Consider the following 26,554-nt stretch of genomic DNA (forward strand, 5'->3'; position numbering starts at 1 on the left):
TTCTGAAATATTATCTAATTATTTTTATATCTAAGTCATTTCTGAAACATTTAGTCGTTATTTTTTAATATTAATTATTTGAGATGAAGTCATTATTTTTGAAATATTTAGTAATTATTTTGAGACTAAATCATTTTCAGAAGGTTTTTCATTAAAATAATTTACAGAATTCTTATTTTAAATCAAGCAGAAATTGGCTCCCATTAAAAAACATATTTCACGTGTTTGCATATGAATATATTTATATTATATATTTGTATATTTGTGTTTATGAAGCAGTTTAATTTGTATTTAATCATAAAACAAATGCTCAGTTTACACAGTGATCTCCTGTGTTTATGAAAACACAACAGCAGCCATCGGCTCGAACTCTGATTGGTCCAAACCGTTGTCATCCACATCGACGTCAGACCTGATTGGTCAGCGTCTCATCTGATTGGTCTACGTCACAGCTGTGTTTGACAGCAGGAAGCAGCGACGTTAGAAACGAGCCGCTCGTTCAGGGTTTGACGTGTTTAACGTAATAAAACACCTTCTGTGATGTGAGGCCGTCCGACCCTGAGCTGAGGAAGGATATGTCTTAATGTATTTCATCCGTGAGTATGTGAAAAGTCTCCTTTTACCGCGGCTTTTGTCTCTTTTTCATGGATATCGACTGTAGCTGCTAGCTTAAATCTGCACAGTTAGCTTAGATGCTGCAGACAAACGGCTCATTTGTGGCGTTTATGTCGCGGCACAGCCTCCGTGCTTCAGTCAGCGACACTTTCTCTAGTCTCCAGTCCACGAGGCTCCACAAACGACCTAAAAACACCGCGACATTTCAGCCTTTTAGCAGGTTAGCTCCGTTCACCGGCTAACTCCGCTAGCTCTCCGCAGTAACGACATAAACGCTGGTTCTGACAGCTGCTCCAGTGTCATTCTGCGACACTTTTGACCAAAAACAGCGATGAATATGATAATAAAGTGTATTTGTGTGGCACCTTTCATACATGACATGCAGCCCAAAGTGCTTTACAACAGAGACATCACACACACACACCAAGTGCTTCACATTAAAACGACACAGAATGAACAGAAAACAGCAATATGAGCAATATGATCCCGACAAATAAGGGATTATTATGGGAATGAGACAAAGACTGACACTGATTATGAAGTCACTGATGTGTGCAGAGGTTTGTTGTCATGCAGGAAGACTTCCTCTCTTTAGATCAAATGGGAAAAGAGTTGAAGGAAGGAATAACTGAGTGGGATTGCTTTGATATTTATAAAGAGAGAATTCATTTCCAATTCAACTCCAAACATTACAAAGGGAACTGTAGGGAACCAGCAATCATGGATGCATCCCATATATCTGGTCTTGTCAGAAGATAACAGGATACTGGGCAGGGTATATATGTATATATATAAATATGGCATGGTTTAAGACACATAACAGGATACGAGATACTTTATTTGGGTTGATGTGTGCAGAGGTTTGTTGTCATGCAGGAAGACTTCCTCTCTTTAGATCAAAGACAAATGGGAAAAGAGTTGAAGGAAGGAATAACTGAGGATTAATGCTTTGATATGTATAAAGACCTGGAGAGAATTCATTGGTTAGACTTTTTATAACTCCAAACATTACAAAGGGAACTGTAGGGAACCAGCAACCATGGATGCGTCCCATATGCATATTTTCTGGTCTTATCAGGAGGTAATAGGATATTGGGATGAAATATGGCAGGGTTTAAGGAACATAACAGGATACGAGATACTTTATTTTGGTCATTTGACACAAGATATAAAACAAAAAGAGGACGAGTGTCTTGTTAAAGTTCTGCTATCTGCAAGTAAGAAAGCAATAACAAGGTTATGGTATAAAGCAGAAGCACCGAGCGTGGAGCAGTGGGCGAGCACCGTGGAAGAAATAGTCGTAATGGTAAAAATTACAGATAAACTACGGCTACAAGAGACACAATCTCAGGAAAAATGGAGGAAACCAGCATCACCACTGGACTGTAAGGTCCCTGCTGTGAGAGTGGATGCTCTCAGGAGTGTTAAACCCAGACACTGTGGTTGTTTTATGGAAATTTCAATAAAAAACAAGTTTAAAAAACATTAATGTGCCAAATTATGAGGATAAGATAAAACCAAGTAAAACAAGCTGACAAGAAAATTCAACTGTCCTTGAGAGGGAACAGGCTGCACACGAGTGCTGTCAGAAAATGTACCGTATCGTTTGTTTCTCTCTGTGTCTGCGTCACAAAGATCGTTGTGTGATTGTTTGCAAAGTTTTAGTCGTTTTAGTCGTTTAGTCAGCAGTTTGCCGTGTTATTCAGCCCGAACCAAATCATCTTTCAGAGTTGTTTATTTCTGCTTCTTCTCCTGTGATGACTGACTGTCAAACTCAGAGATAACAAAATAAAGTTCTTTGGCGTTCCTTCTCTGCATGTGTTAATGTTTCACATGATACAAATAATGTCACATCTACAGAGTTAGCAGCATACAGAATAATGTTGTTTTAGCGCGCACATGATCAGTACGCGGTATCGTCCTGTACGCACGTGTGTAGATCCACCATCATGATGTTGTTTTGTTCTGCTTGTATCCTAAACACAGAAACGTGTTGTTGTTGTTTGTCTTAACGTGCAGCTGAGGCCAGCATTAGGGAGACCACCTCTCGTCCGTACGTGATCCAGATGAGGCATGCAGGAAGTATGCAGCCCGTGTACAGAAGAGATGCTGGAGTCTGGCACCAAACGAAAAGTCTTCTCTACAAGAATCTGCTCATCAAGTGGAGGACGAAGCAGCAGAGTCTCCAGGTGCTTGGTTTTCAGCAGACAGAGAGGGAACCCGCTCAGGGTGGAAGCTCCATCTGCTCTCTCTTGTCAGGCAGCAAAGTCGATATTCAGTTTGAATTTTGGAGCGAGAACGCAGATTGTGCAAAGTACGTGTGTGTGTAGTAGAAGGGACTTTGCTTGGAGTGTGTAGATAAGCAGCTGTAAGAAGGAGAAACTAATGCAGGTCATTTATTCAAGATAAATACTGAGTTTAATATAATTACAGGTCTTTGTAAACAGTTTCTCCCTCCCAGTTAAAGTAGAGAAGGTGTTGGTAAAGTCATGTGCTGTTATCTTACATACCACACACTTCTCAAGGTTAACACACTGTCGTGGTCCGTGTTATGTCTGGATGGGTGAGTGAGCTCTCTGCGGTTATCCCAGGGAAACCTCAGTTATTAATAAGCCTGGTAATGTGGTCGTGTTGTCACGCCTGTGGCTCACAGCTGAACGTGTGCCCTCGGTAAAGTGCTCCTTACTTTATACACGGTGCACATTTTGATTTTGACTGAACAAAAGAGATGGTTTGTTCTCTTTTCATCTCTTTGGAGCATGCATTTTTAATTTGGCCTGAAGGTGCACTGATGCATTATTAAGGTCTCTGTGTATCAACTCTCTCGCAGAGTAGAGAGAGACTTCCTGCAGCTTCCTTAACAGCAGTGAGGAGAGTCCGCGGCTGCAGTGGGATTAATGCGGCTTGTTTAACTTCATACTAGAGATGCCAACTTTGTTTGTCACTTTGGTTGCTTGGACTTGAAATCCAATGCTTGTGTGCAATGTTCTGTGGGAACTGCAGAACGGAGCGCAGAGGTGTTAGCTTGTAAGGAAACCGATGATGTCTGGAGGGCAAAGTGTTTACTGCATGACTTTTTAGTGTTATTGTGGACCTGGAAAATCCCCGGTGAACCAAATCCTCCGATCCAGTTTTCCCAGTGGAACTGTGTCAAACTGTGTCTTGGTCTAAAGGTGTTTAAAGACCAGACGAGCTGGAAATCATTTCAGCTCCTGATTTATGTTTCATTTCTGCTCAAGGTCCAGCTGTGGCATGTTGTTTATGGATCGGAGGAGCGACAGAAGTGGCTCTTGTCGTCTGTAGTGAGGTTTGATCTTGACATTAGAGCCCCTGAGCTCCACGTTGTAACCATCAGCTGTGGGCAGCGACCAAATCCAACCGACACGACATACTGTATGTTGAAGTTATCAGAGTAAATCAGATCAGATTAGAAAACTTTATTAATCCCAAAGGGGAAACTACTTTGCGGTCTGAAGAAAAACAAACACAACCTCTTGACTCACAATACACACAGTTCCATTGCTCAGCTGTTTTGACATGATGAGATCATTCAGACGTAATAAACGACCGAGGACCCAACACAAGAGCAGAGCAGCAGAGAAACAGAGGGGGTGGTTTTCATGGAGAAGGACTGTTTTCGACCTGGTCCTTGTTCTCTCCACTATCACCTCGAGTTTGTCCGGGCTGAAGCCAATCACAGCGCAGCTTATTGATCCTGTTCTTACCGTCAATAGATTCACTGCCTCCACAGCACACAACAGCATAGAAGAGGACACTCGCAAGAACGCCCGGCAGCCTTGAGCTGATGTCAAAGGAGCAAAGTGTTAACTTACTGTTGCACTGTTCTAATATATTCAGTTAGACAAAGATCAACCTGTGTGGAAAAGATGACGTTTATTGTGCAGGAACCTTTATTGTGAAGGGACTGGATCAAGGGTTAAAGAAGGTTGTTGTTGTTGTTGTTGTTGGTGAAGGGGCCAAGATGGCGAATAAAGTTGGTGTTGAGCTGCAGTAAAAGTTTGGATTCTTATCGTTTAACACGACGTTTCCTCTGAAAGAAAAGTCTGGACTGAGCCTTCCTCAGTAAGACCCCAGTGTTAAAGCACGGGGCACGATAGGAATGGACAGTGTGAGTGCGCCCTTAATGGTCACCAGGACAGCGTCATCTGTTTTCTTCCTAAAGTCAATGATAAGCTCTTTCGTCTCACCAACATTCAGCTTCCGTGTGTTTTTCTCATCAGCTGTTCCCTCTTCATGTGCGTGTCTCTGCAGGAGCTGATCCTCCCTCTGCTGCTGCTGGGTCTCCTGATCCTCATCAGCATCCTGAACCCTCACGTTTATTATGGAGGCATCAGCACCATGGAGCTGGAGCGTGACGACCACTTCTTCAAGGGCCTGGGCTACACACCCATCACCAACATCACCAGCCACATCATGGAGGAGGTGGCCCATGAGATGAGTGAGTGCACGACAAGCATCTCATCCTTTAACGTAAGGCGCCCTCCCACTGTGCCTCCGTCCCGTGCCCCGTGCTTTAGGGTCCTTGTCCCCCCCTCCAGGCCCGTTTGTACTCACACTACCTGGGCCTCGGTGAATGCTTCTTGCTGCCTATACGTCATCACGCCGTAACACGTCACACGCATTGATGACGTCATGGCGATGCTTGGCTTTGTTTCCAGATCTTTCCGTAGACCTCAGAGTTTTTGTGCGTCTTGTCGACTGTTTTTGAATCTTTTCATCGACCAAATCTGCAGTAAACACTCCACCTCCACATCACACCAACGTGAACCTTTCACCGCCATTGTTTGAAATGTCCGCGCATGGTCCCTCCTTCTTTTTTCTACGTCCCAACAGGCGCACAGGAAATGACCTCAGAACCGCCGTAGGCCTCGTGCTCGTACATGTGCAAACGTGCTTTACTAAAGCCCACCTCTCCCAAACGGGCCGTGGACGGCAAGCGTGCCGCTCCTAGACGTGGTACGGTTGCACTCACACTGGTCAAAGGAACCAGACTTCACCCGTAAAAGCTGAATGGGCACGGTACGGATGGACAGTGTGAGTGCGCCCTTAATACCTCACTTACACCGAGCCATGCTTATGGTGTGAGCAGCATGTGTGCAACCCTGAACAGGTCGGAGCAGACACACAGCGGATCTCTCCAGTGCCATCTTTGTGTAAATCACCCTATTCTTCACCATTTGAATTGGGTTTTCTTTTGGTGTCAGTGTGATAGAAACGTCATCAACGCGCCTGTTTGCTCTCCGTGAATATGCCAGAGAATTAACGACGCTATTCACACATGCACTCACTCTGAATTTCAAAGGTGTTGGTGTTAGGGAGCTGGGAGGGTTTGAGGTCTGTTTGATGTGCGGTCAAACTGATTCCAAAAACACACGTCTAGATAATTTCAGGTTTGCAGTGCGTGTGTGAAAGGCTCAGGATAGTGACTGAGGGACGTTACGGCGCACCAAACATTCTTTGTGACACTCTCTCCTCCTTTCTGTGTTGTCAGACATGCATCTGGATCTGTTTGCCAGTGAGGAGGACCTGGAGAACGCCAGCCTGTACGAGCCGTCCAGCTACGTCGGCGTTGTGTTCATGGACAGCTCCGCCACGTCTTACAGGCTGCGTTTCCCGTACAACCAGCTGCCGTTACCAAGCGATTACACAGAATCTATCTGTATGACTGTCTTTATTTCTATTGTGTTTTATTATGTATTCATAGAGATGCCCCTCAGTTTTCAATAATTTGTAGATCTTATCTGAAATTGATTAATTTTACGCCCTATGACGGCAAAGCAAAACCTTGTTTTAAGAACATTTTGTTGTCGTCTGTATATATCCGGCGCACACAGACCTAATGTTGTTGTCACTGTGTTTGTTCTCCTCTAGCAAACTGTTTTACCAGCTCAGTGAACTGCAGAGGAGCGAATTACTGGTACTCTGGCTTCATCCGCCTCCAGTCTCTGATCGATGCAGCCATCATCCAGGTGAGACAGAGATCAGCACCGTGCACCTCATTCAGTAATGTCTTCATAATCATGGAAACTGTGATATATCCTCTGATAATCATGTCATCTCTAGCGCTGAACGGTTCGTGGGTTACTTGAGTAGTAAACTGATAAAATAGTTGTGGCTGAATTGACCCCACGGTCCTGGTTTGAGGCTCCTCTGTTGTGTCCAGATGCAGACGAAGCGTTCGGTGTGGAGTGAGATGAACCTGAAGGTGGTGATGATGGGGCAGCCAGGCTCGGTGGAGGTGCAGAAGTTCCCCCACGCCCTCATCTCCATCTACCTGGTTCTGGCCTTCACCCCCTTCGTCACCTTCCTGATTGTCAACGTGGCGGCTGAGAAGGAGCATCGCCTCAAGGATACCATGACTATGATGGGGCTGTACGACACGTCCTTCTGGTGAGGGAGAAGAGAAGAGAACATGCGCTCTCTGTGTGTGCGTGACTCTGTGTGTGTGCTGAAGTTTTCGTATCGTACGACAGGTTGTCATGGGGCCTCCTGTACGCCGCTCTGGTGACCGCCATGTCCTTCCTGATGGCCATCATTGCCACGTACACGGCCTTGTTCCCCAACAGTGACTTCTTTGTTATCTTCTTCCTCATCTTCCTCTATGGAATATCATCGGTGAGTAGAGTTGTGACGGATGCTTTATGTAAAGGCTCAATTTGACACTTCAGTATTTTCTCATTTACCGTATTTTCCGCACTATAAGTTGCACCTAAAAACCTTCAGATGTCTCCAAAGCCGACAGTGCGCCTTATAATCCGGTGCTCCTTATATATGGACCAATATTGAGCCACAACAGGTCTCCAACTACGGTGAGCAGCCGCCGACTCTATTTTCCCCCGTAGAAGAAGAAACGCGCGGTGCATGTTGAGATATACGACTGTGTGAAGCGTGCCGTTTCATTTTCATGTGTGTGTTTGTGTAAAGAGCCCAAAATGGCTCCTGTTAAGAGACACGCTTACGACGCAGAGTTTACACTCAAGGCCATTAGTCACGCAGTAGAACACGGGAACAGAGCAGCAGCCAGAGAGTTTAACATGAACCAATCAATGGTGCCGAAGTGGAGGAAGCAACAAGACGACCTCCCCTGACTGTTGTGTTGACGTTCCCTTTAGCGCAGCTCCATCTAATGGATGCAGAACGTAATCCCAGCCTCCACTGTAGCGTCTGTTCAATGCGCCTTATAATGTGGTGCGCCTTAGATATGAACAAAATTTCAGAACAAGACGTTCATTGAAGGTGTGCCTTATAATGTGGTGCGCCTTAAAGTGCGGGAAATACGGTACTCTGTTGGTGTCCAGTCTTGTCGATAGTTTTGGTTTTATGAATCCTCCGTGCGGCGACAGCTGTGGGAGAAGGCATTATGTTTTGGCGTCCTTCTACACGTATCACCCCTCTGTCCTATTTCTTCAAATTAGGAAATAAACACTCGACACAGGTTTACATATTCAGATGTGATTTCCCTGTCCCGTTCCCATCCCTCCCTCTGCCTTCTCTCGCCCCTCTCTCGTGTCGCAGATATTTTTCTCCTTCATGCTGACTCCATTATTTAAGAAGCCCAAGTTTGCCAGCACGGTGGGCTCCATGCTGACGGTGGTGTTTGGCTGCCTGTCGCTGTTCACCGTGCTGATGAAAGACTTCCCTCAGCCGCTGGTCTGGCTCCTCTGCCTGCTCTCCCCCAGCGCCTTCTCTATCGGGATTGCACAGGTAAAACTGTTTTACCCACCATGGTCGTCTTTGAGTATGTTCAGCGTAACAAATGAGAGAAATTGATGTATCTCTGTGTGTGTGCGTGTGTGTGTGTGTGTGTGTGTGCGTGTGTGTGTGTGTGCGTTAGGTGGTTTACCTGGAGGCTCAGGGAGACGGAGCTGTGTTTTCCTCTCTGGCCAACGGCCCTCACCCTCTTTACGTGCCCCTGCTCATGCTGGTTGTAGACTGCATCCTCTACCTTCTGTTGGCTGTCTACCTGGACCAGGTACTGCCTGGTGAGTACACACACACACACACACACACACACACACACACACACACACACACCTTTACCTCTGTCCACTTTAGTTTCCCTGCAGTATCATTCACTTTTATTCTTAACCTGTAATCGTGTGTAATAGCGACCTTTTGTCTGAAATGCAGGCGAGTTTGGAATGAGGAGGTCCTTGGTGTACTTCCTGAAACCGTCCTATTGGTCCAAACGCAGCAAACGCTACGTGGAAGTGAGCTCAGTGTACGACGCAGAGGTGAACGGCACTCCTGGGGGGGCCGAGTGCATCGAGCCCATTTCACCAGAGTTCAGAGGGAAAGAGGCCATCCGGTAAAAGGCCACACTTACTTATGATTGTCATTTTGGTGCATATTTCTGTTGCATTATTTACGATTCAAAGGATAAAAGAGCCTTTTGATACGTCGAGGGTTTCCAGTGGAAATCAGTGTCAGGCTGAGCCCGTCACCTGATTTTCTGCATTTACATTTTGTGAGAAACATGTTCTTCATTGCTTGTTTGTTCCTTCTTTGTCAGCATCAACAACATCCAGAAAGTATACAAGGAGAAGGATAATGTGGTGGAGGCTCTGAGAGGTGAGTCCCGAACACCTGGACTCGATCGGTTCTTTCTCACTCAGCGGATGTTGTGATGTGCTCGACTCCTCAACAGCATCGTTCAGTCTGACTTCAGTGTGTCTGGTTGATTTTCACGATGCCATCTTTCCATCCTCTCTCCAGGTTTGACGTTTGACATCTACGAGGGCCAGATCACGGCTCTGCTGGGACACAGCGGGGCGGGCAAGTCCACTCTCATGAACATCCTGTGTGGCATCTGCCCGCCCACCAACGGCCAGGCCACCATCTACGGCTCCCCCGTAGCAGAGATCGCAGACGGGTCAGAAATGAAGAAGCTGGTGGGAATTTGCCCTCAGTTCAACATCATCTTTGATGTGCTCACTGTGGAGGAACACCTCAGGATGTTTGCAGCCATCAAAGGGATCCCACCGTCGGACATCGATGCTGAGGTATTGTGACGCTCCAACCGTGGCGTTTTTAAATGCATGAGCTTCAATAAGCTTAGGTTCTCAGTCTGACCGTTCTCAGCATGAGACAAAGACAAATACAGGGGACTTCTCTTCTCTCTGATAGGTCACCAAAGTGCTGAAGGATCTGGACTTGGAGAAGATCATGACGGCTCAGGCCAAGAATCTGAGCGGAGGCCAGAAGAGGAAACTCTCTGTGGGCATTGCCATTCTGGGAGATCCTAAGGTACCTGAAGGACGTGCTTTTACCTTTTTAAATCATCCTGAAAAGGATCTTTTACTGGATAAGGGAATAATCCGATTATGGAAGTTCCCCTCGTATATATGAAAGGCGGTTGAATGGTAAAATGACGGTACAGTAGGTGGAGCTCAGCCAATATACAGCTGGTCAGAATACGGCTTTCTTCTGGTTCACCCTCGTTAAAAGTGGACAGACTTATGACAGAGACGGGTCCTCTTGGTAGTGATGTGTTGCCACGACAAACTCCTCCCACGGTTTAGAGGTAACTCTTTGCTTCCTGGTTCCTGACACCACTGCCATGGAGTGGGGAGGGGGAGTTATAACCCACGGAGCATGCGCAGACCGCAAACCCGATATTACTCCGGGTACGCTCTTTACATGCACAAATAAAGTAGTTATCTAGGTCTGTTTAATCGTCTGTTAACTCAGATTTTACCAGCGGTACGGTGTTTATATGGTGTTCTGCAAAAGTGAAATCTGTTCCTTGTTCCCGTCAGATCCTGCTCCTGGACGAGCCCACAGCAGGCATGGACCCCTGCTCCAGACACCAGGTGTGGTCGCTGCTGAAGAACCGCAGAGCCGGCAGAGTCACCGTCCTCAGCACGCACTACATGGACGAGGCTGACATTCTTGCTGGTACGAGCTCCCTCTGTTTTTTGTTTTTACTGTTGATGTTGCATCATCTCATGTTTGTTGCTAGTTGATCGCTGACGGTGTGTGTCGTGAAACTGTTCTCGCCAACTGCAGTTTTGTAAAGCACGTTTTCTTTCCTCCAGATCGTAAAGCTGTGATCTCCCAAGGACAGCTTAAATGTGTCGGCTCTTCTATGTTTCTCAAGGTCAAGTGTGGTGTTGGGTATCATCTCAGGCAAGTAGATTTCCCTTCCCTTAAGTATGTTATTGTTTCATCTTACTGGGAACAGAACAGGGACAGACACATCTGTGGAGCTCCTGTTTAATTTGCTCTGGCAGGAGCATCTGGACCCTCTCAGACAGACTTCCATTCAGCCACACACACACACACACACACACACACACACACACACACACACACACACACACACACACATCCGTTTATCTCCTTTAAGACGATAACTGACAGAGATGTGTCAGAGATACTGAATGTAACTGGCGTTCTCCATCTAGGGCAGTTTACAAACCTCTGATCATGCTGTGGTTTAGAAACACAAGTTAGCGTAATGTTTGGAAGTCATTTGAGAAAGTTTGTGACCCGCCATCGTTTTCCTGCCTCAAGCACCGCCTCACCTCTACATTGTTTCATTGCTCTGACTTATTGTCGGCTCCGATTGAATCCAGAGATCTCGAGTCTGATGAATGTATGCAAGGATGTAAAAGTCCTGCAGCGCCGTGATCCTAACAGCCTTTGTCCACCACGCAGAATGTCTATCAATGAGGGATGTGACGCTGAAAAGGTCATCGCGCTGGTCAAGCAGCACGTTCCCAAGGCTAAGTTGTCTCGACAACACGAGGCGGAGTTGACCTTCACTCTGCCTTTTGAGAGCATGGACACGTTTTCAGGTATGTTTGGTTCAGATCTCATTATTTCTACGTGTACATCCTGTTTCCTCTGTGGACGCAAAGTGACTCAGCTCTGACCAGCAGCACACACACACACACACACTCATTTCTCCTCCACAGGCTTGTTTTCGGAGCTTGATTGTGAACCCAAACTGGGAATTACCAACTATGGGGTTTCCATGACAACGCTGGAGGATGTTTTTCTTCGTTTGGAGGCAGAGGCCGAGGTGGACCAAGCCGGTGAGTGTAAACAAAGCAGTGAGGACTATCGTTCCCTAATCTAACACATGACGGTCATGGGAGACGTTTGTTTTGATGTCTTCAGACTACAGCGTGTTCAATCGCGAGCAGGCAGAGGATGAGGGTGACACCGCCTCCGCGGACGACCTAGACCAGCGGCTGCTGACGTTCTCAGACAGCAAGTCAGACGTCGTGTCGGGTCACGCTCTGTGGAGGCAGCAGTTCAGCACCGTGGCCTGGCTGCACATGCTCAACATGCACAGGGAGAGGAAGGCCTTCGTTTACACGTGAGTGATTAAAAACAGACAACTTCAGCCACACACTGAATTTTCTTTCTTTCTATTTCTCATAAACAACACAAATGAATTATTACATGCTGAAAAAGGAGTAGGTGAAGGTAAACACTGCTTCTAAATAAAGAACCTTAACGTATACATATAAACATACATAGTTTCCTTTATAGCAGATGGACACAGCTGATCAAAGATATCATTGAAGCTCAAATTCATCCAATAGTCTTTTTCGGCACTTACATTCCTCAAACAAGCAAATCCAGGAGAGTTGCTAACAGCCCGGCGTGGCTAACAGTGATTAGCTTGGGGCAGCACGGTGCTTTGTTGTGTGTGTAGGGACTCTTCTCATGCTGCTGCAGAGGTTTGCTGTTATTTTCAGCAGCATTAGTGGTTAAAAAAGACCTTTGAATGCCTTCACCGTGCTGCCCCGAGCTAATCACTGTTAGCCACTCTCCTGGATTTCTCCGTTTATAGTTGTTACACGATAAAAAACTGTCTCGATGGCTTATTTGATGAATGTAAGTGTCGAAAAAGAATCTGCACTTTTGTCCCTCATGTCTCTCCTCCCTCCTCCTGCAGTCTGGCCTTGTTCCTGGTATTCGTGGCAGCGGTGCTCTTCATATCTGTGGCCACAGGAAACATTCAGATTCACTCCCCAGACCGTCAGTTTCTGCCCATTTACCTCCTCAAGAGGAACCAGTCGCCGCGGAGATACGCCACCAGCCTCCTGGTTCAGAACTCCTCAGGTGAGTCCGCCAGGGAATGAGATGTTGTTTTGAGACCAGGGAGAGAAAAAACAAGCTGATCAGCTGATATATTTCCCCTGAGTGCTGTAAATGCTGTGATGAGGTACTGACCGCTGCACAGCTGTTAACCTACACCGCAAAGGACCATCAATGAGACTAAACGCTCCCATGGGTCTATTTCTAACTGACTGATGACCCTCTGAATGCTTCTTCGCTCTCGCTGCATTTCCTCCTCATTGAACTCCTTTTCTTTCTTGTTCCAACAGGCTCTGATATTTCTGACTTCATCCACAACCTGGAGTCTCAGGACATCAAAGTGGACATGATGAAACACAGCGACTACATGGCCGCAGCCCCCCACAGCGCCGCCATCAACGTAACAGGATCCAGCAAGGTCACTGTTATTGGAGTGTATTCCAGAAAATTGATAAAAGTGGATTTCTTTCCAGTTGTTCCAGATGAAGGGCTCTGTTTTGTCTCCGTCAGCAGGGTTTCAGGTACAGCGTTGCGTTCAACAGCACCACAGTTCACTCGCTGCCGATGGCCGTCAACGTGCTGAGCAACGCTCTGCTGAGAGGTCTGAACGGAACCGGACACATCAGAACCTGGACCAAACCTTTTGATTATGTAAGTATTTGTTTGTTATGCATCTCATCTGTTCAGTTTCCATGAGTCATTTAAAGATATTAAAGGTTGAATATGGAGAATGAGCAGAACTCCGCCATCTAGTGTCTCAAGATCGTAGTCGCAACAACAAAACATAACTCCAGCAGTCTTGTTGCCAGGTTGGTTGCAGAGTGTGTCAGCGATCATCCTGCTCCATGTCAGTGAGGAATCAAACAGGGGAACCACTCATTTGGACTCATCAATGAATTTTACAACAGTATTTAACGTTAGCCAGTCTTCAGCTGAAGTCTTTCTTTGAGTGCTGTGTCATCGATCAGCCAGACCAGAGCCTGTTTGAGCCTGTTTGGACACGTCCCCTCTGGCAAGTGGCACCATTAAAAACAAGGATTAGAGGAGTTTGACTGACAGGTAGTTACGTTAGTAAACATGAACATGATCTTACTGATTAAGGTGAAACGTAGCCATTTCACCCAGTACCAACCTACAGTAGCTACGCCGAACGACGGAAAACCCTGGCAACCAGCACCGCCCAAAGCTATTTACTGCTACCATGGAAACACAACAGGACAGAAAGTCATTGTCAAACCCATCAATAAAGATTCTACATATTTACCTTTAATGTTTCCACTGTGACTCTTCACAGCAAATCCCAGATGCTACGTCCTACACGCTGGTGTACATCGAGGCCATCATACTGGGGATGCTAGCAGCGGGAATGCCTGCATACTTTGCAATGGACCACACCAGAGACAGAGAGGTAATCACTTCCTTATTCCTTATATGGTCATATCCTCTGTCCAGAAAGGTCAGATAAAGGTCATTTTGTATCTGGGTAACCATATAGCGTTGAACACTTTGAATATTTGGTGTCCTGCAGATCAAGTGTCGCTCCACACTGCGTATCTCTGGTCTGGTGCCGTCGGCCTACTGGTGCGGTCAGGCGGCTGTGGACATCCCCTTCTACTACCTCATCCTGTCCTGCATGACCATCATCCTCTTCTCCTTCCACGCTGGAAACCTGCTCACCTCCAGCAACCTCACCGCTGTGGTCCGTCCTGCCGCTCACACACACTGTGGCTCACACACTGTGGCTCACACACACTGTGGCTCACACTCTGTGGCTCACACTCTGTGGCTCACACTCTGTGGCTCACACACTGTGGCTCGCACACTGTGGCTCACACACTGTGGCTCACACACTGTGGCTCACACACTGTGGCTCACACACTGTGGCTCACACACTGTGATTCACACACTGTGGCTCACACACTGTGGCTCACACACTGTGGCTCACACTCTGTGGCTCACACACGGTGGCTCACACTCTGTGGCTCACACACTGCCGCTCACACACTGTGGCTCACACTCACGCATCTTTACATTTCTGCGTGTCATTCATGACTTCTCTCCCTCCCCTCCCTCAGGTCCTGTGTACTGTCGGCTTTGGTCCGGCCATGATCCTCTTCACTTACGTGTTATCTTTCGGCTTCGCTCGAGTCCAGAGCAACAGGGATTTCTTCTCTGTCATCTCCATGATGGTGAGGTGGGATGAGAATACAGATTTAAACCTTAGACGGCAAAATCAAATGTCCTCCTGAACTGTGCTCAGAAGGAGCCAAACTGCGGGCGACACGTTTTGTTGTCATAGGAGGCTGATAACCGGTATTTTCAATTTGTGTCAACCTGTGAACCCAGCTAATGACAATCAATCTGTCTAATCACGATCTTTTTATGTGTTCTTGTCACATGAAAGGGTTTTATTAACTGACTGACTTCTGCCTCAGGTGTGTGTGGTGTCGGCCTCGCTGGTTCAGTTGTCCAGTCAGTCCAATTTCCCCGGACTGACCAGGAACCTGCACAACGCCTTGTGTTTCTTCAACCCTCTGTATCCTCTCATGGGCTGCCTCAACTGCATCACCAAGGTAGGACCTCCCCCCCCCCCGTCCCCACCGTCATTTCTGTGGGTTCTTCTCAAAGCAATTTCAGTCCAAAGCAACTGGAATTGGTTGTTTGTCTAGGAAGACGTTTCACCTCTGATCCAAGAGGCTTCATCAGTTCATGTACGCATCTGACCAGGACCAGGACCAGGACCAGGCTGGGTCAGGACCAGGACCATGACCAGGACCAGGCTGGGACTGGGACTGGGTCGTTAGAGTGGCAGTCGACTGCCACTCCAACGACGGTCATTGGCACTTGGAGCACAAAGGGTTCCTGTGACATCATCGGCCTTGTGAGAGGTTAAAACCTGGATCTCCACACCAGTCAGTCGGACTAGTCCCAGCCTGGTCCTGGTCCTGGTCCTGGTCCTGGTCCTGGTCCTGGTCAGATGCGTACATAAATGATGAAGCCTCTTGGATGAGAGGTGAAACGTCTTCCTGACAAATAACCAAGTCCAGTTGCTTTGGACTCAAATTGCTTTGGGGAGAACGGCGACCTGGACACATGAGAACAGTCACAGGCTTCTGTGGGTTCTCTGTCTCCAAACCTGCGTGAAACTGTATTTTAGACAACGTGATGAAACCACTGAGAATTACCACATGCTCTGGACATTTCTACATAGATTTGAGTTTGTTGTGGTTCTCTTGCTGCACATGCACGGTGCTGACTCATCCATTTTATCTGGATTTATGGTGAATTGCAGATCTAGTGAACTTGTTTGTACAGAATGGTTCAGGGTGCTTTCTTTGGACCCTTAAGATTTCTCTGTTAGTCCCTTCACTGATGCTTTGTCTCCGTTTTCAGGCGACCTTCCTCCCCTCTTCGTACGAGGAGAACTTCCTGTGGAAAAACCTGCTCATTGCAGTTGTAGCTGTGCGTGTCTCATTTAAAAATGTCTGTCAAACAATCATTAAATAGACAAAGTGTGTGTTCAGCCGTTATGATACGTGTGTGTCTGTGCTCAGCCGTATCTCCAGTGCGTCCTGCTGCTTTTCCTGCTCCGGTGGTTGGAGATCCGTTACGGAGGGAGGACAATGAAGAACGATCAGTTCTGCAGGTAATGATCAGATTTCTTAACATCCAGGTATTTTACCTGTGCTTCACATGAACAGAGCGAGCTTCTAAGAACAAATAGAGACGCACGTTCGTTCAAGTTGTTGTTACAACAATGGAAGATTGTTTTTCCAGGATCTCGTCCCAGTCGAAGCCCAAAGTGGAGAAGAACCCAGAAGAAGGGCTGAACGAGGACGAGGACGTTCAGATGGAGAAGGCCAGAGTGAAGGAGGCCCTCAGCTGCCAGTCCTGTGAGGAGGTGAGTGGGTGGAGCGGTGCATGACCCAGATATGAGCCCGTTCTCCTCAGAGTTTAAGGGCGCACTCACACTGTCCTTCCGCACCGCGACCCGAGCTTTAGAGTACTTGTCCCCCCCTCCCTCTCCCCCCGCGCCCCAGCCCCGTTTGTACTCACACTACCTGGGCCTCGGCCAATGCTTCTTGCTGTCCATACGTCATCACGCCGTAACACGTCACACGCATTGATGACGTCATGGCGATGCGTGGCTTTGTTTCCAGATCTTTCCGTAGACCTCGGAGTTTTTGTGCGTCTTGTCGACACCTCCGCATCACACCAACGTGAACCTTTCACCGCCATTGTTTGAAATGTCCGCGCATGGTCCCTCCTTCTATTTTCTATGTCCCAACAGGTGCACATATCGCTACCGCCATAGGGCTCGTGCTCGTACACGTGCGTACGCTCGTGCTCGTACATGTGCAAACGGCTCTGCTAAAGCCCACCTCTTTCAAGCGGGCTGTGGACGGCCCGCTGTCCGCAGTTATGCGCGGAACGGTTGCACTCACACTGCTTAAACGTACTAGGCTTTGGCTGAAAAACCTGTTTTGGCCCGGGACAGAAGGACAGTGTGAGTGCGCCCTAAGGTATGGATGGGAGAAAGGGACCGGTCTCCATTTGGGAATGCGACAATGAGAAAGAGATCTGAAGGGAAACTAAACGATCCCCAGAGAAAATACTGGGCTTACGTTTAACACTCGACCTAAAACTTTGCCGCCCCCACTAGAGAACTTGGAATTGGACAATTTCTGCTTTATCTCCATCAAGGAAGTCAGATTTTTGTCTGTTTGTCAGGAGGATCACAGTAAATCTCCCCGCCTCATTTGCATGAAACGTGGTAGAAAGGAGCGGAATCACAGGAGATACTTGTTATTTTTCGTTAATGTTGTGTGACAGGTCACGGCCTCGCTGTAGGTCTGTGGTCTCGGTACATATGTGCACACTTTCTCCTCACTGTGTCGTGTCCGTTTAGAAACCAGCGGTGGTTGTGAGTAACCTGAGGAAGCAGTACAAAGGCCGAAGAGAAGGGTTCTCTCTGAACAAGAGGAGGAAAGTGGCCACGAAGAACATCTCCTTCTGTGTTCGCAAAGGTCTGTTTGTCAAGTGGACGCTTTAATGCTTTAATTTCATGGTTTCTGACTCCAAGAGAGGAAACCATTCAGCTGTAGATTTCATTTCAGGAAACATGTAACGTGTTGTTTCTGCAGGTGAAGTTCTGGGTCTGTTGGGCCCCAACGGAGCAGGAAAGAGCACCGTCATGCACATGTTGTCAGGGGACACCGACCCCACTGCAGGACAGGTACAGTACAGGAAACACTGAAGCATTTAACACTTTTACTCATGTAACCTATAACAGGGGAGGTTTCATGCTTTACCCATTCACCTGCAGTGTTTCCCCTAAAAGTCATGAAAATTTAGCGTCATCTCACTTTGGATCATTCTCCGTCAACCTAATACATTCAGTCATTCATTCATCTTCAACTGCTTGTCCCTGCCGGGGTCGCTGGGCCCGATCCCAGCTGACAACGGGCGTGAGGCGGCAGGACACATAGAGACAAACAGAGACAGACAACCATTCACACCTACGGGTGATTTAGAGTCATCAATGAACCGAACACCTGCACGTCTTTGGACTGTGGGAGGAAACCGGAGAACCCGGAGAAAACCCACGCAGACACAGGACAACATGCTAACTCCACACAGAAGGCCCCCAGCCGGGATTCAAACCAGGAACCCTCTTGCTGTGAGGCAACAGTGCTAACTACCATACCACCACTCCTCCGTGTCGCCCCTCAACCTAATACAGTTTAATAGAAAATAAAAGCAGCATTACGGTCGACGAAATGCAAAATGACTTTGAACAACACAGACGCTCTACTGTCCGTAATGTTGCTCTCTGTCCCCGTGTGCGTCTGCCCGTGTCCAGGTGCTGATGGGAGACTACAGCACAGAGTTTCGCCCGGTGGACAGTCCTCTGGAGCACGTGGGCTACTGTCCTCAGGTGAACCCTCTGTGGCCCAGGATCACGCTGCAGGAGCATCTGGAGATCTACGCCGCCGTCAAGGGCCTGAAAGGACATGACGTCCCAGGGATCATCAAGCGGTGAGAGCTCTCTCTTCCACACTCTTCCACCATCAGAGCGCTCGATTAGCGAGTTAGCGAGGTATGTTTACGCTCTCTTTTAGCATCGCTGTGTCACCGTGGTAACTGATGCTTTCAACCAAACCTGGTCTGGAGGAGGTCAGACTTAGAGCTCAGACCAAGACTTTCTTGTTCGATCGGCTCCTTAAAGCTCGGAGCAGCTTCTTCCTTTATGAGACACACGGGTTCATCTGAGGCTCTTCACTGTCTGATCGTCCTGTTGGACCTTATGTTGACAACTTTACACAAAGAAGACGTGACCGTAGTGTTGAGCAGTGTGTCTGTGTTTCGTGTTTCACTGTGCTCCTCTTCAGTGAAACACGCGGCCCTTGATCCAAAGGGTGAGTCAGAGGACGTGACACTCTGCCTCTTTATGAGAACGCACATTAAAACTAAAGCGTAAACCCTGGTTTGACAAATTAACCTTAAAGTGAGGTTCGTGGAACTGTTTAACTCTGACTGAGAGTTTCATATTTGTCGATCCAGGTGATCCAAAGAAACCCTCGGGATGTTCAGAGCGCTTCGTAGTTCACCCCTCTGGACTGATTTATAGTAACTTCATCCACAGTGTTTAGTAGAGAATAATTAGATACTGGTGCTTAAATACCACCTTAACTGTGTTTCCTGATGATGGAGGAGATGCCAGAGTACTGAAAGTTTTGCTCCTGTTGTTGTTGTTGTTGTCGTCGTCGTCAGTGTGGTGAACGCTCTGGAGCTCAAGGACCACTTGAACAAACAAGCCAAGTCTCTGTCAGCAGGACTCAAGAGGAAGGTGAGGACACAGGAACCCACTCAGCCGCCCGTCCACACAGATGCATGTCTAAAACGTTCCCACATGATCTCCGCCGTTGTCTTGTCTGTTCACAGCTGTGCTTCGCCCTGAGCATGATCGGGAATCCTCAGATCGTCTTACTGGATGAGCCGTCGTCGGGGATGGACCCCAAGTCCAAACAGCGCATGTGGTGAGACTTTACTCAAGTCACCATAACAGTATTTTGTCTGTTTTTGTTTAAATCATTGATATTCATTCATTCTTCTCTCGAAACTGGTTAAACGGAGACAGAGTCAACTGCTGGGAAATCAGTTCTGAATCTAAACCTGTGACAGACGCACATTTTGATGCTGTTTCAGTTTTGATTTAGTGTTTGAAGCTCGCTCACTGCTCTGAGTGACACGAAGCACATCCTTCCCGCTCTCTTTTACCATCATCTGTAAAGCCTCTGACCTCCGTACCTCCTCTGTGTAGGAGGGCCATACGCGCTGCTTTCAAGAACCGTCAGCGGGGAGCCGTCCTCACCACGCACTACATGGAGGAGGCCGAGGCCGTGTGCGACCGCGTGGCTATCATGGTGTCCGGCCAGCTGAGGTCCGTACTCAACAGCCGCCATGTGGCGTTCTCTGATACTCTCAAAGAACGAACGAACAAACTGAATCTCTCTCTCTCTCTCTGTGTGTCTCTCTCTCTCTCTCTCTGTCTGTCTCTCTCTCTCTCTCTCTCTCTCTCTCTCTCCCTCTCCCTCCCTCCGTCAGATGTATCGGCTCCATCCAGCATCTAAAAGGGAAATACGGTCGCGGTTACAGCCTGGAGGTGAAACTCCGAGAGGAGCTGACGGGGCTCCAGCAGGTGGCGCTGCTGCACAAAGAGATCCTCCGAATCTTCCCTCACGCCGCGCGGCAGGAGAGGTGAGACCCGCTCCTCCTCACACTCCCGACTGTGAACACTGTTCTTCGTCGGTCGAGTGCTTGATTACGAACGTTCTGCAGCGGTGTGCGAGCTTTCACGAGAGCCCACTGCATCTTTTCTCTTTTTACACATTTCTATGAAACGGCTGAATCGTGTCGGCTGATTCTTCCTCTGCAGCTTTGCTACTCTGATGGTTTACAAGATCCCCATGGAGGACGTCACATCCCTGGCCAAGTCTTTCTCTCAGCTCGAGAGCGGTGAGTCACCGTCGATGTCTCGCTGTGAACATATGAGTCACATCTGCTCCTTCACTGTCTTTTCTCTTCTTCATCTGTTTATCCGCAGCCAAACAAACCTTCAACTTCGAAGAGTACAACTTCTCCCAGTCGACCTTGGAGCAGGTGCGTGGTTTCAAACAACCTCACTCTCTATTCATTCTTGTTGCTTCATGTGCCCACATCCTAACGTCTCCACCTCCTCCTCCTCCATCCTCCTCCATCCTCCTCTTCCTCCATCCTCCTCCATCCTCCTCCTCCTCCTCCATCCTCCTCCATCCTCCTCCTCCTCCTCCTCTATCCTCCTCCATCCTCCTCCTCCTCCATCCTCCTCCTCCTCCATCCTCCTCCTCCTCCTCCATCCTCCTCCTCCTCCTCCTCCTCCTCCTCCATCTTCCTCCATCCTCCTCCATCCTCCTCCTCTATCCTCCATCCTCCTCCTTCTCCTCCTCCATCCTCATCCTCTACCTTCTCCTCCTCCTCCTCCTCCGTCCTCCCTCCTCCTCCTCCTCCTCCATCCTCATCCTCCATCCTCATCCTCCACCTTCTCCTCCTCCTCCATCCTCCTCCTCCTCCTCCATCCTCCTCCTCCATCCTCCTCCATCACAAGCCCTGGTGCTTGTGATGGAGGAGACTGTGAGATCCCTCCTCCTCCTCCTCCATCCTCCTCCTCCCCCTCCTCCTCCTCCATCCTCCTCCATCCTACTCCATCCTCCTCCATCCTCCTCCTCCATCCTCCTCCATCCTCCTCCATCCTCCTCCATCCTCCTCCTCCATCCTCCTCCATCCTCCTCCTCCATCCTCCTCTATTCTCCTCCTCCATCCTCCTCCGTCCTCCTCCGTCCTCCTCTTCCTCCTCCTCCTCCTCCTCCATCCTCCTCCTCCACCTCCTCCTCCTCCTCCTCCTCCATCCTCCTCCATCACAAGCCCTGGTGCTTGCATGTAATAACGAGACTGTGAGATCCCTCCTCCATCCTCCGTCCTCCTCCTCCTCCTCCATCCTCATCCTCCACCTTCTCCTCCTCCATCCTCCATCCTCCTCCTCCTCCTCCATCCTCCATCCTCATCCTCCACCTTCTCCTCCTCCATCCTCCATCCTCCTCCTCCTCCTCCATCCTCCTCCATCCTCCTCCTCCTCCTCCATCCTCCTCCATCCTCCTCCTCCTCCTCCTCTATCCTCCTCCTCCACCTCCTCCTCCTCCTCCTCCATCCTCCTCCATCACAAGCCCTGGTGCTTGCATGTAATAACGATGCGCACCGCTCCTATCGTAAAAATAACGCATTAATTGTCCCGCAGGTGTTCATGGAGTTCGCCAAGGAGCAGGAGAATGAGGAGGAGGAGGTCGGCTCCCTCAGCACGACGTTCCAGTGGCAGCGTCTGCGCCAGGACGGCTCCGTTCCCGTCAACCCCACAGAGAGCATCGTGCACCAGCTTTGAGCTCCGGCTGCAGAGGGAGCAGGCTGGTGACTGACCAGGACCGACCCACCCGACGGACCCGCCGGGGCCTCAGCGGCGCCTGAGGGGCTCACGCCAGCACAGCACACGCCCGCTCCACGCAAAAACCGTCGCCCCACAATGAACGGGACAGAGCTGCGTGGGGGCTCACATACACTGAGTCTGACCGTGTGTTTGTGTGTGTGTGTGTGTGTGTGTGTGTGTGTTTGGGCTCAGGGCTGTTCTGGCCCCCCTTTCTTCGGGTCTGAGGCGTGCATGTGCGTAACCCTCGTCCACTGGTGCTCCGTGTTTTCTGAATCGCACTGACCGAGGGGCCTGCGGTCTCTCTCGGCACGCTGACGCGACACCTCCTCCTCTTTCTAACGGTGTTTTTTTATCTTCACAGGGAGTCAAAGGAAACATATATATATATAAATAATATTTATGCTTTGTGATCCTCTCCATCCGTTCTCCTCTGTGGGAGGAGTCAGTGTGTTTGCTCGTCTCTTCACAGTTGTGTTTGTGATTTTTAAACATTTTTTTACCAGAAGCGTCCACGATCGAACCAAAGCAGCACATCTGTGAACCGCACACGACCGCACCTCCTCACACACCGACGCTCAGAAGTACTTTACGGTGTCCGTAGCATGTGCATCAATAGTTTGTGCATAACCGTGTATCGTGGATGTGGGGCGGAGTCTTTCCACTGGAGGGTGCAGACTTAGATCCGCTCCTCTTCTTTCACACGGGTGGAAAGAAAACCTTTATTTGACTCCACTTCGTCCATTTGTGTTTGTTGCTGTAGATTTCTCTTAAATTCACCAAACGTTAGCATTAGAAAACGCCTCTTTTGCATATTTAAAAGCAACATTTCAGTAAACTTGTGATGGTGAAAATAAAAGTCTTCATGTCAGTAATCAACTGGGGACTTTTCGTGGTCTGTGAGTTAAAGTTTCACCTGTAGTGTTTTCACTTAAAGGTTGAATACGTAGAATCTTTATTAAAAGCTATATTTAAAAAATAATGTATCCCCCCACGGGACGTTTTGAGGGGAACAGAATGAAAGATTGGACGGGTTTGACAATGACTTCCTGTCCCGTTGTGTTTCCATGGTAGCAGCCAATAGCGTTGGGCGTTGCTGGTTGCCAGGGTTGTCTGCTGTTGGGTGCAGCTACTGTAGGCTGGCACTGGGTGAAATGGAGTTAGCCAATCGTGCAGCTGCTTTGGAGCCTCAGTGAAGGGGGCGTTCTTTGTCCCAGCAGCTGAGTGAGCGGAGACGGGCAACAACCAGAATCACTATAGGCCGAGCATTCACTCCATGGACTGAGAGAAAGGAGAGGAACGCCATTCAAACGCACGCCCACATGGCTACGCTGCTCCTTGATGCTAACATCACTTTCATCTGCACTTAGCTGGAACGGCTAACGCTAACGGCTAACGCTAACTGTCAGTCAAACTCCTCTGATCCTTGTTTTGATGCTGTGATTTTCTGGAGGGGACGGGTTCAAACAGACTCAAACAGACTCCGGTCTCCTGGAGCTACAGGTCTGACCAACCTGGCAACCCCACTGCTGGACTTCTTTTTTGTTGTTGAGACGACGATCTGGAGACACTAGATGGAGCTGTTGTGCTCATTCTACATATTCAACCTTTAACAAACAAGTGTATTTCCCTCCGATGTTCGAGTCCCTTCTCCTTCTTTCCCACCAGCATGCAAACATCGACGTCCACCCACATTTAACCACGTAGTGTTTCAGCGCGCACGCTCACGAGGAGGTGGATTCTGTTGAACTGTGTCAGACGGATGTGGGACAGACGCTCCGGGGTCCTCCTCTCTACAGGTTCAACTTTCTAACTAGAATGTAGTGTAGAAATATGCACGGCAGTACATGTAGCACACCGCCCTCATCACGCATCGGGGGGGGGGCAGAGAGGCGGAGCTCCCCGTCCACGTCCACGTTCACGTCCACGTTCACGTCCACGAGGCTTTGGGATAAAAAGGGACTGAATGTATGTTTTCCCTCCGGTGAGAGGAGGGTTTGTAACGCTCCGTTTCACTTTGGTGCCACTTTTATTCATGCAGCTGTTTTGTTAACTCTATCTCGCCTGTTTGGTGTGTGTGTGTGTGTCTGTGTGTGTTGTGTTGTGTTGTGTGTACTGTGTGTAGCTGCATAATCTAGTATTTGTACAAGCAGGCGCGTTGTTGGTGCAACACCCATCAGCAAACCGACAAATTGTAATTTTTGTCATGACGTTCAGGTGAGAACGATGCGGTTAAAGGGAATTAAAGTCACTTTTGTTGTTTCGTGTCGTTGGTGACGGCTGAGCCCTCTGCTCGTTACGTCCCCCGGCTCTGTTGAGTTGGACAAAATAACAGGAACAGATGATGCGAGGACACAAACTCTGGCCTCAGATCTCAACACTTTCAGCTTCCCAGAGGATGAGTTTGTTGTAATTACGTCGTGTTTAACACAGAAAATCACCTCATCAGTTTTTTTGGAGGGAGTTTGTGTCTGAAAGTCAAAGATCTGACGTCTGATCACAGGAACGAGCTCCGTGTTCTCGTTTATTTCCTCCCTGAATGATCTTTAAATATGAATTTCATGAATCTGCAGATGATTCTGTTGATTAATGGTTAAGTCTGAAAAATGTCCTCACAGTTTCCTAAATGTCCCGTTTGCTCCACATTCTTTCACTTTAACAGGATAGAAAAGAGAGAAAAGCAGGAAATCTTTATATTTAAGACGTGGAATTCATCATTTTCTGTCATTTTTCAATTAAATATTAACGATTCATCGATTATGAGGATTATTTTCTTATGGATCGATGAGTCGGCTAATCTCTACTGTAACGTCCGTTCTTTGTGTGTTGGTTAATTATATTAAACCAGGTTTGACGTCTGAACCAGTTGTGATGTCACAAATCATGCTCACAGGCCCCGCCCCTTAAACTTTGGACTTTCAGCGGATAAATGTGAAGTGTCTCTGTGCAGAGTGAACCACGGTGAAGCTTAAACATCCACAGTGGACTTTAAACATCACTTAAACATCCACAGTGAAGCTTAAACCTCCACAGTGGAGCTTAAACTTCACTTAAACCTCCACAGTGGAGCTTAAACTTCCACCTGCAGGAGGGAAACTGAATAAAACGTCCAACGTGAAGGTTTCGTTGTCTGAGCCCAGCTTCATCGTTGTGTTCAGGCTCAGTTTACATTTTTATTTGCTCTTTTTTACCTTTGATCTCAAACGTGCTCCACAGACGAGAGAGAGCACAACACACACACTAAAGATCCACTGAAGCTCGCACGGCCGGGCGCCTCGTGTCCTGATGTGAACACTTTATTTATGTGCTGTCGTCGTGTCTTGTGTGTGTGTGTGTGTGTGTTTGCACATGTAGCCTTGTTCCCAGTGGCTCTGCGTTCACGCGTGGCGAGGACGCACCAGTCTCTGGCTCATTCTCACGCTGTGTACGTTTTATATTTGCTTTTCCGAGTGCACTGAAGAGTGTTTACTTTGAACTTTCCGTGTTTCAGGAACGTGTAGCCGTCCAAATACCCTCTCCTCTCCCTCCTGCTCCCAAAACAGAGAAACCATCACATGCAGAAACGTTTCACTCAGAGAAGAGAAGCAACTGTTCGTCCGCAGGTGTCCTTTTGTTTTCCTGGTGGTGGTCAAATTGCACTATTTCTGGGACATTTGTACGACCTTTCTTTCTATTATGCAATCTTTGTAAGATGACGCGTGCACTGATGTTCTTTTTTAATGACTGTGTTTGGCCGTGCTGTATCCCCTCCTGTGTAACCGCGTGTCTGGAGGGACACTCGTCGTCTCTACGCCTCCTTTTCATGAATAAATGTTGATCCAAATGATTGTTTTGGGGGTTTTTCCTTCTTTTTTATGCACGGACACGAAAGCAGGATACCGATGTGAGTAGCCTGAGTGCTGCTGGTGAGTTTGTTCATTTACTTTTCACACAGAAATGAACAGAAGCAGCATTTACAGGAGACATCATCTCATCTCATCTCATCTTCAGCCTCTTATCCGGGGTCAGGTCTCGGGGGCAGCAGCTTTAGCAGGGGACCCCAAACTTCCCTTTCCCGGGCCACATTAACCAGCTCTAACTGGGGGATCCTGAGGCGTTCCCAGGCCAGTGTGGAGATCTAATCTCTCCACCTGGTCCTGGGTCTTCCCCGAGGCCTCCTCCCAGCTGGACGTGCCTGGAACACCTCCCTAGGGAGGCGCCCAGGGTTCATCCTTACCAGATGATCCTGAACCACCTCAACTGGCTCCTTTCAACGCATGGCTCCTTTTTTATTTTTTATTGAATTAAATTTTTGACAAATGCTGCATTTTGAGGGGCGAACGCTGTGCTGCAGTTCCCCGCTGTGACCAC

The 26,554-nt window shown here is 48.3% G+C and overlaps 1 protein-coding gene across 2 annotated transcripts; it reads left to right on the plus strand.

Moving 5' to 3' along the window:
- Positions 1–462: 462 nt before the first annotated feature.
- On the plus strand, positions 463–26,021 carry abca5 (ATP-binding cassette, sub-family A (ABC1), member 5). Of its 2 annotated transcripts, none has more exons than XM_083932820.1 (38): positions 463–596; positions 2,635–2,804; positions 4,888–5,074; positions 6,128–6,295; positions 6,508–6,605; positions 6,800–7,026; positions 7,110–7,251; positions 8,152–8,340; positions 8,471–8,618; positions 8,767–8,944; positions 9,149–9,207; positions 9,352–9,638; positions 9,763–9,882; positions 10,395–10,533; positions 10,674–10,764; positions 11,296–11,435; positions 11,556–11,675; positions 11,761–11,962; positions 12,548–12,714; positions 12,981–13,108; positions 13,204–13,341; positions 13,985–14,098; positions 14,219–14,389; positions 14,766–14,879; positions 15,126–15,263; positions 16,084–16,152; positions 16,245–16,336; positions 16,468–16,591; positions 17,600–17,717; positions 17,835–17,926; positions 18,554–18,729; positions 19,465–19,540; positions 19,636–19,730; positions 20,015–20,134; positions 20,299–20,451; positions 20,630–20,709; positions 20,798–20,853; positions 22,025–26,021. In XM_083932820.1, the coding sequence occupies exons 1-38, from the start codon at positions 584–586 to the stop codon at positions 22,163–22,165; spliced, it is 5,040 nt and encodes a 1,679-aa protein (XP_083788946.1). In that variant the 5' UTR covers positions 463–583; the 3' UTR covers positions 22,166–26,021. The 2 variants fall into 2 exon arrangements, with proteins under 2 accessions (XP_083788946.1, XP_083788947.1); XM_083932821.1 differs by having other exon boundaries at positions 578–600.
- The last annotated feature ends 533 nt before the right edge of the window (positions 26,022–26,554 follow it).

Source organism: Echiichthys vipera (genome assembly GCF_963691815.1).
Source record: "Echiichthys vipera genome assembly, chromosome: 18".
In the NCBI taxonomy this organism is placed as follows: domain Eukaryota; kingdom Metazoa; phylum Chordata; class Actinopteri; order Perciformes; family Trachinidae; genus Echiichthys; species Echiichthys vipera.

Bases quoted from the DNA above. Each gene is read 5' to 3' on its own strand.
- abca5 (XM_083932820.1), top strand. The intron at 16,153-16,244 runs GTGCGTGTCTCA...GTCTGTGCTCAG, and splicing joins TGCTCATTGCAGTTGTAGCT to CCGTATCTCCAGTGCGTCCT. The intron at 19,541-19,635 runs GTGAGGACACAG...GTCTGTTCACAG, and splicing joins CAGCAGGACTCAAGAGGAAG to CTGTGCTTCGCCCTGAGCAT.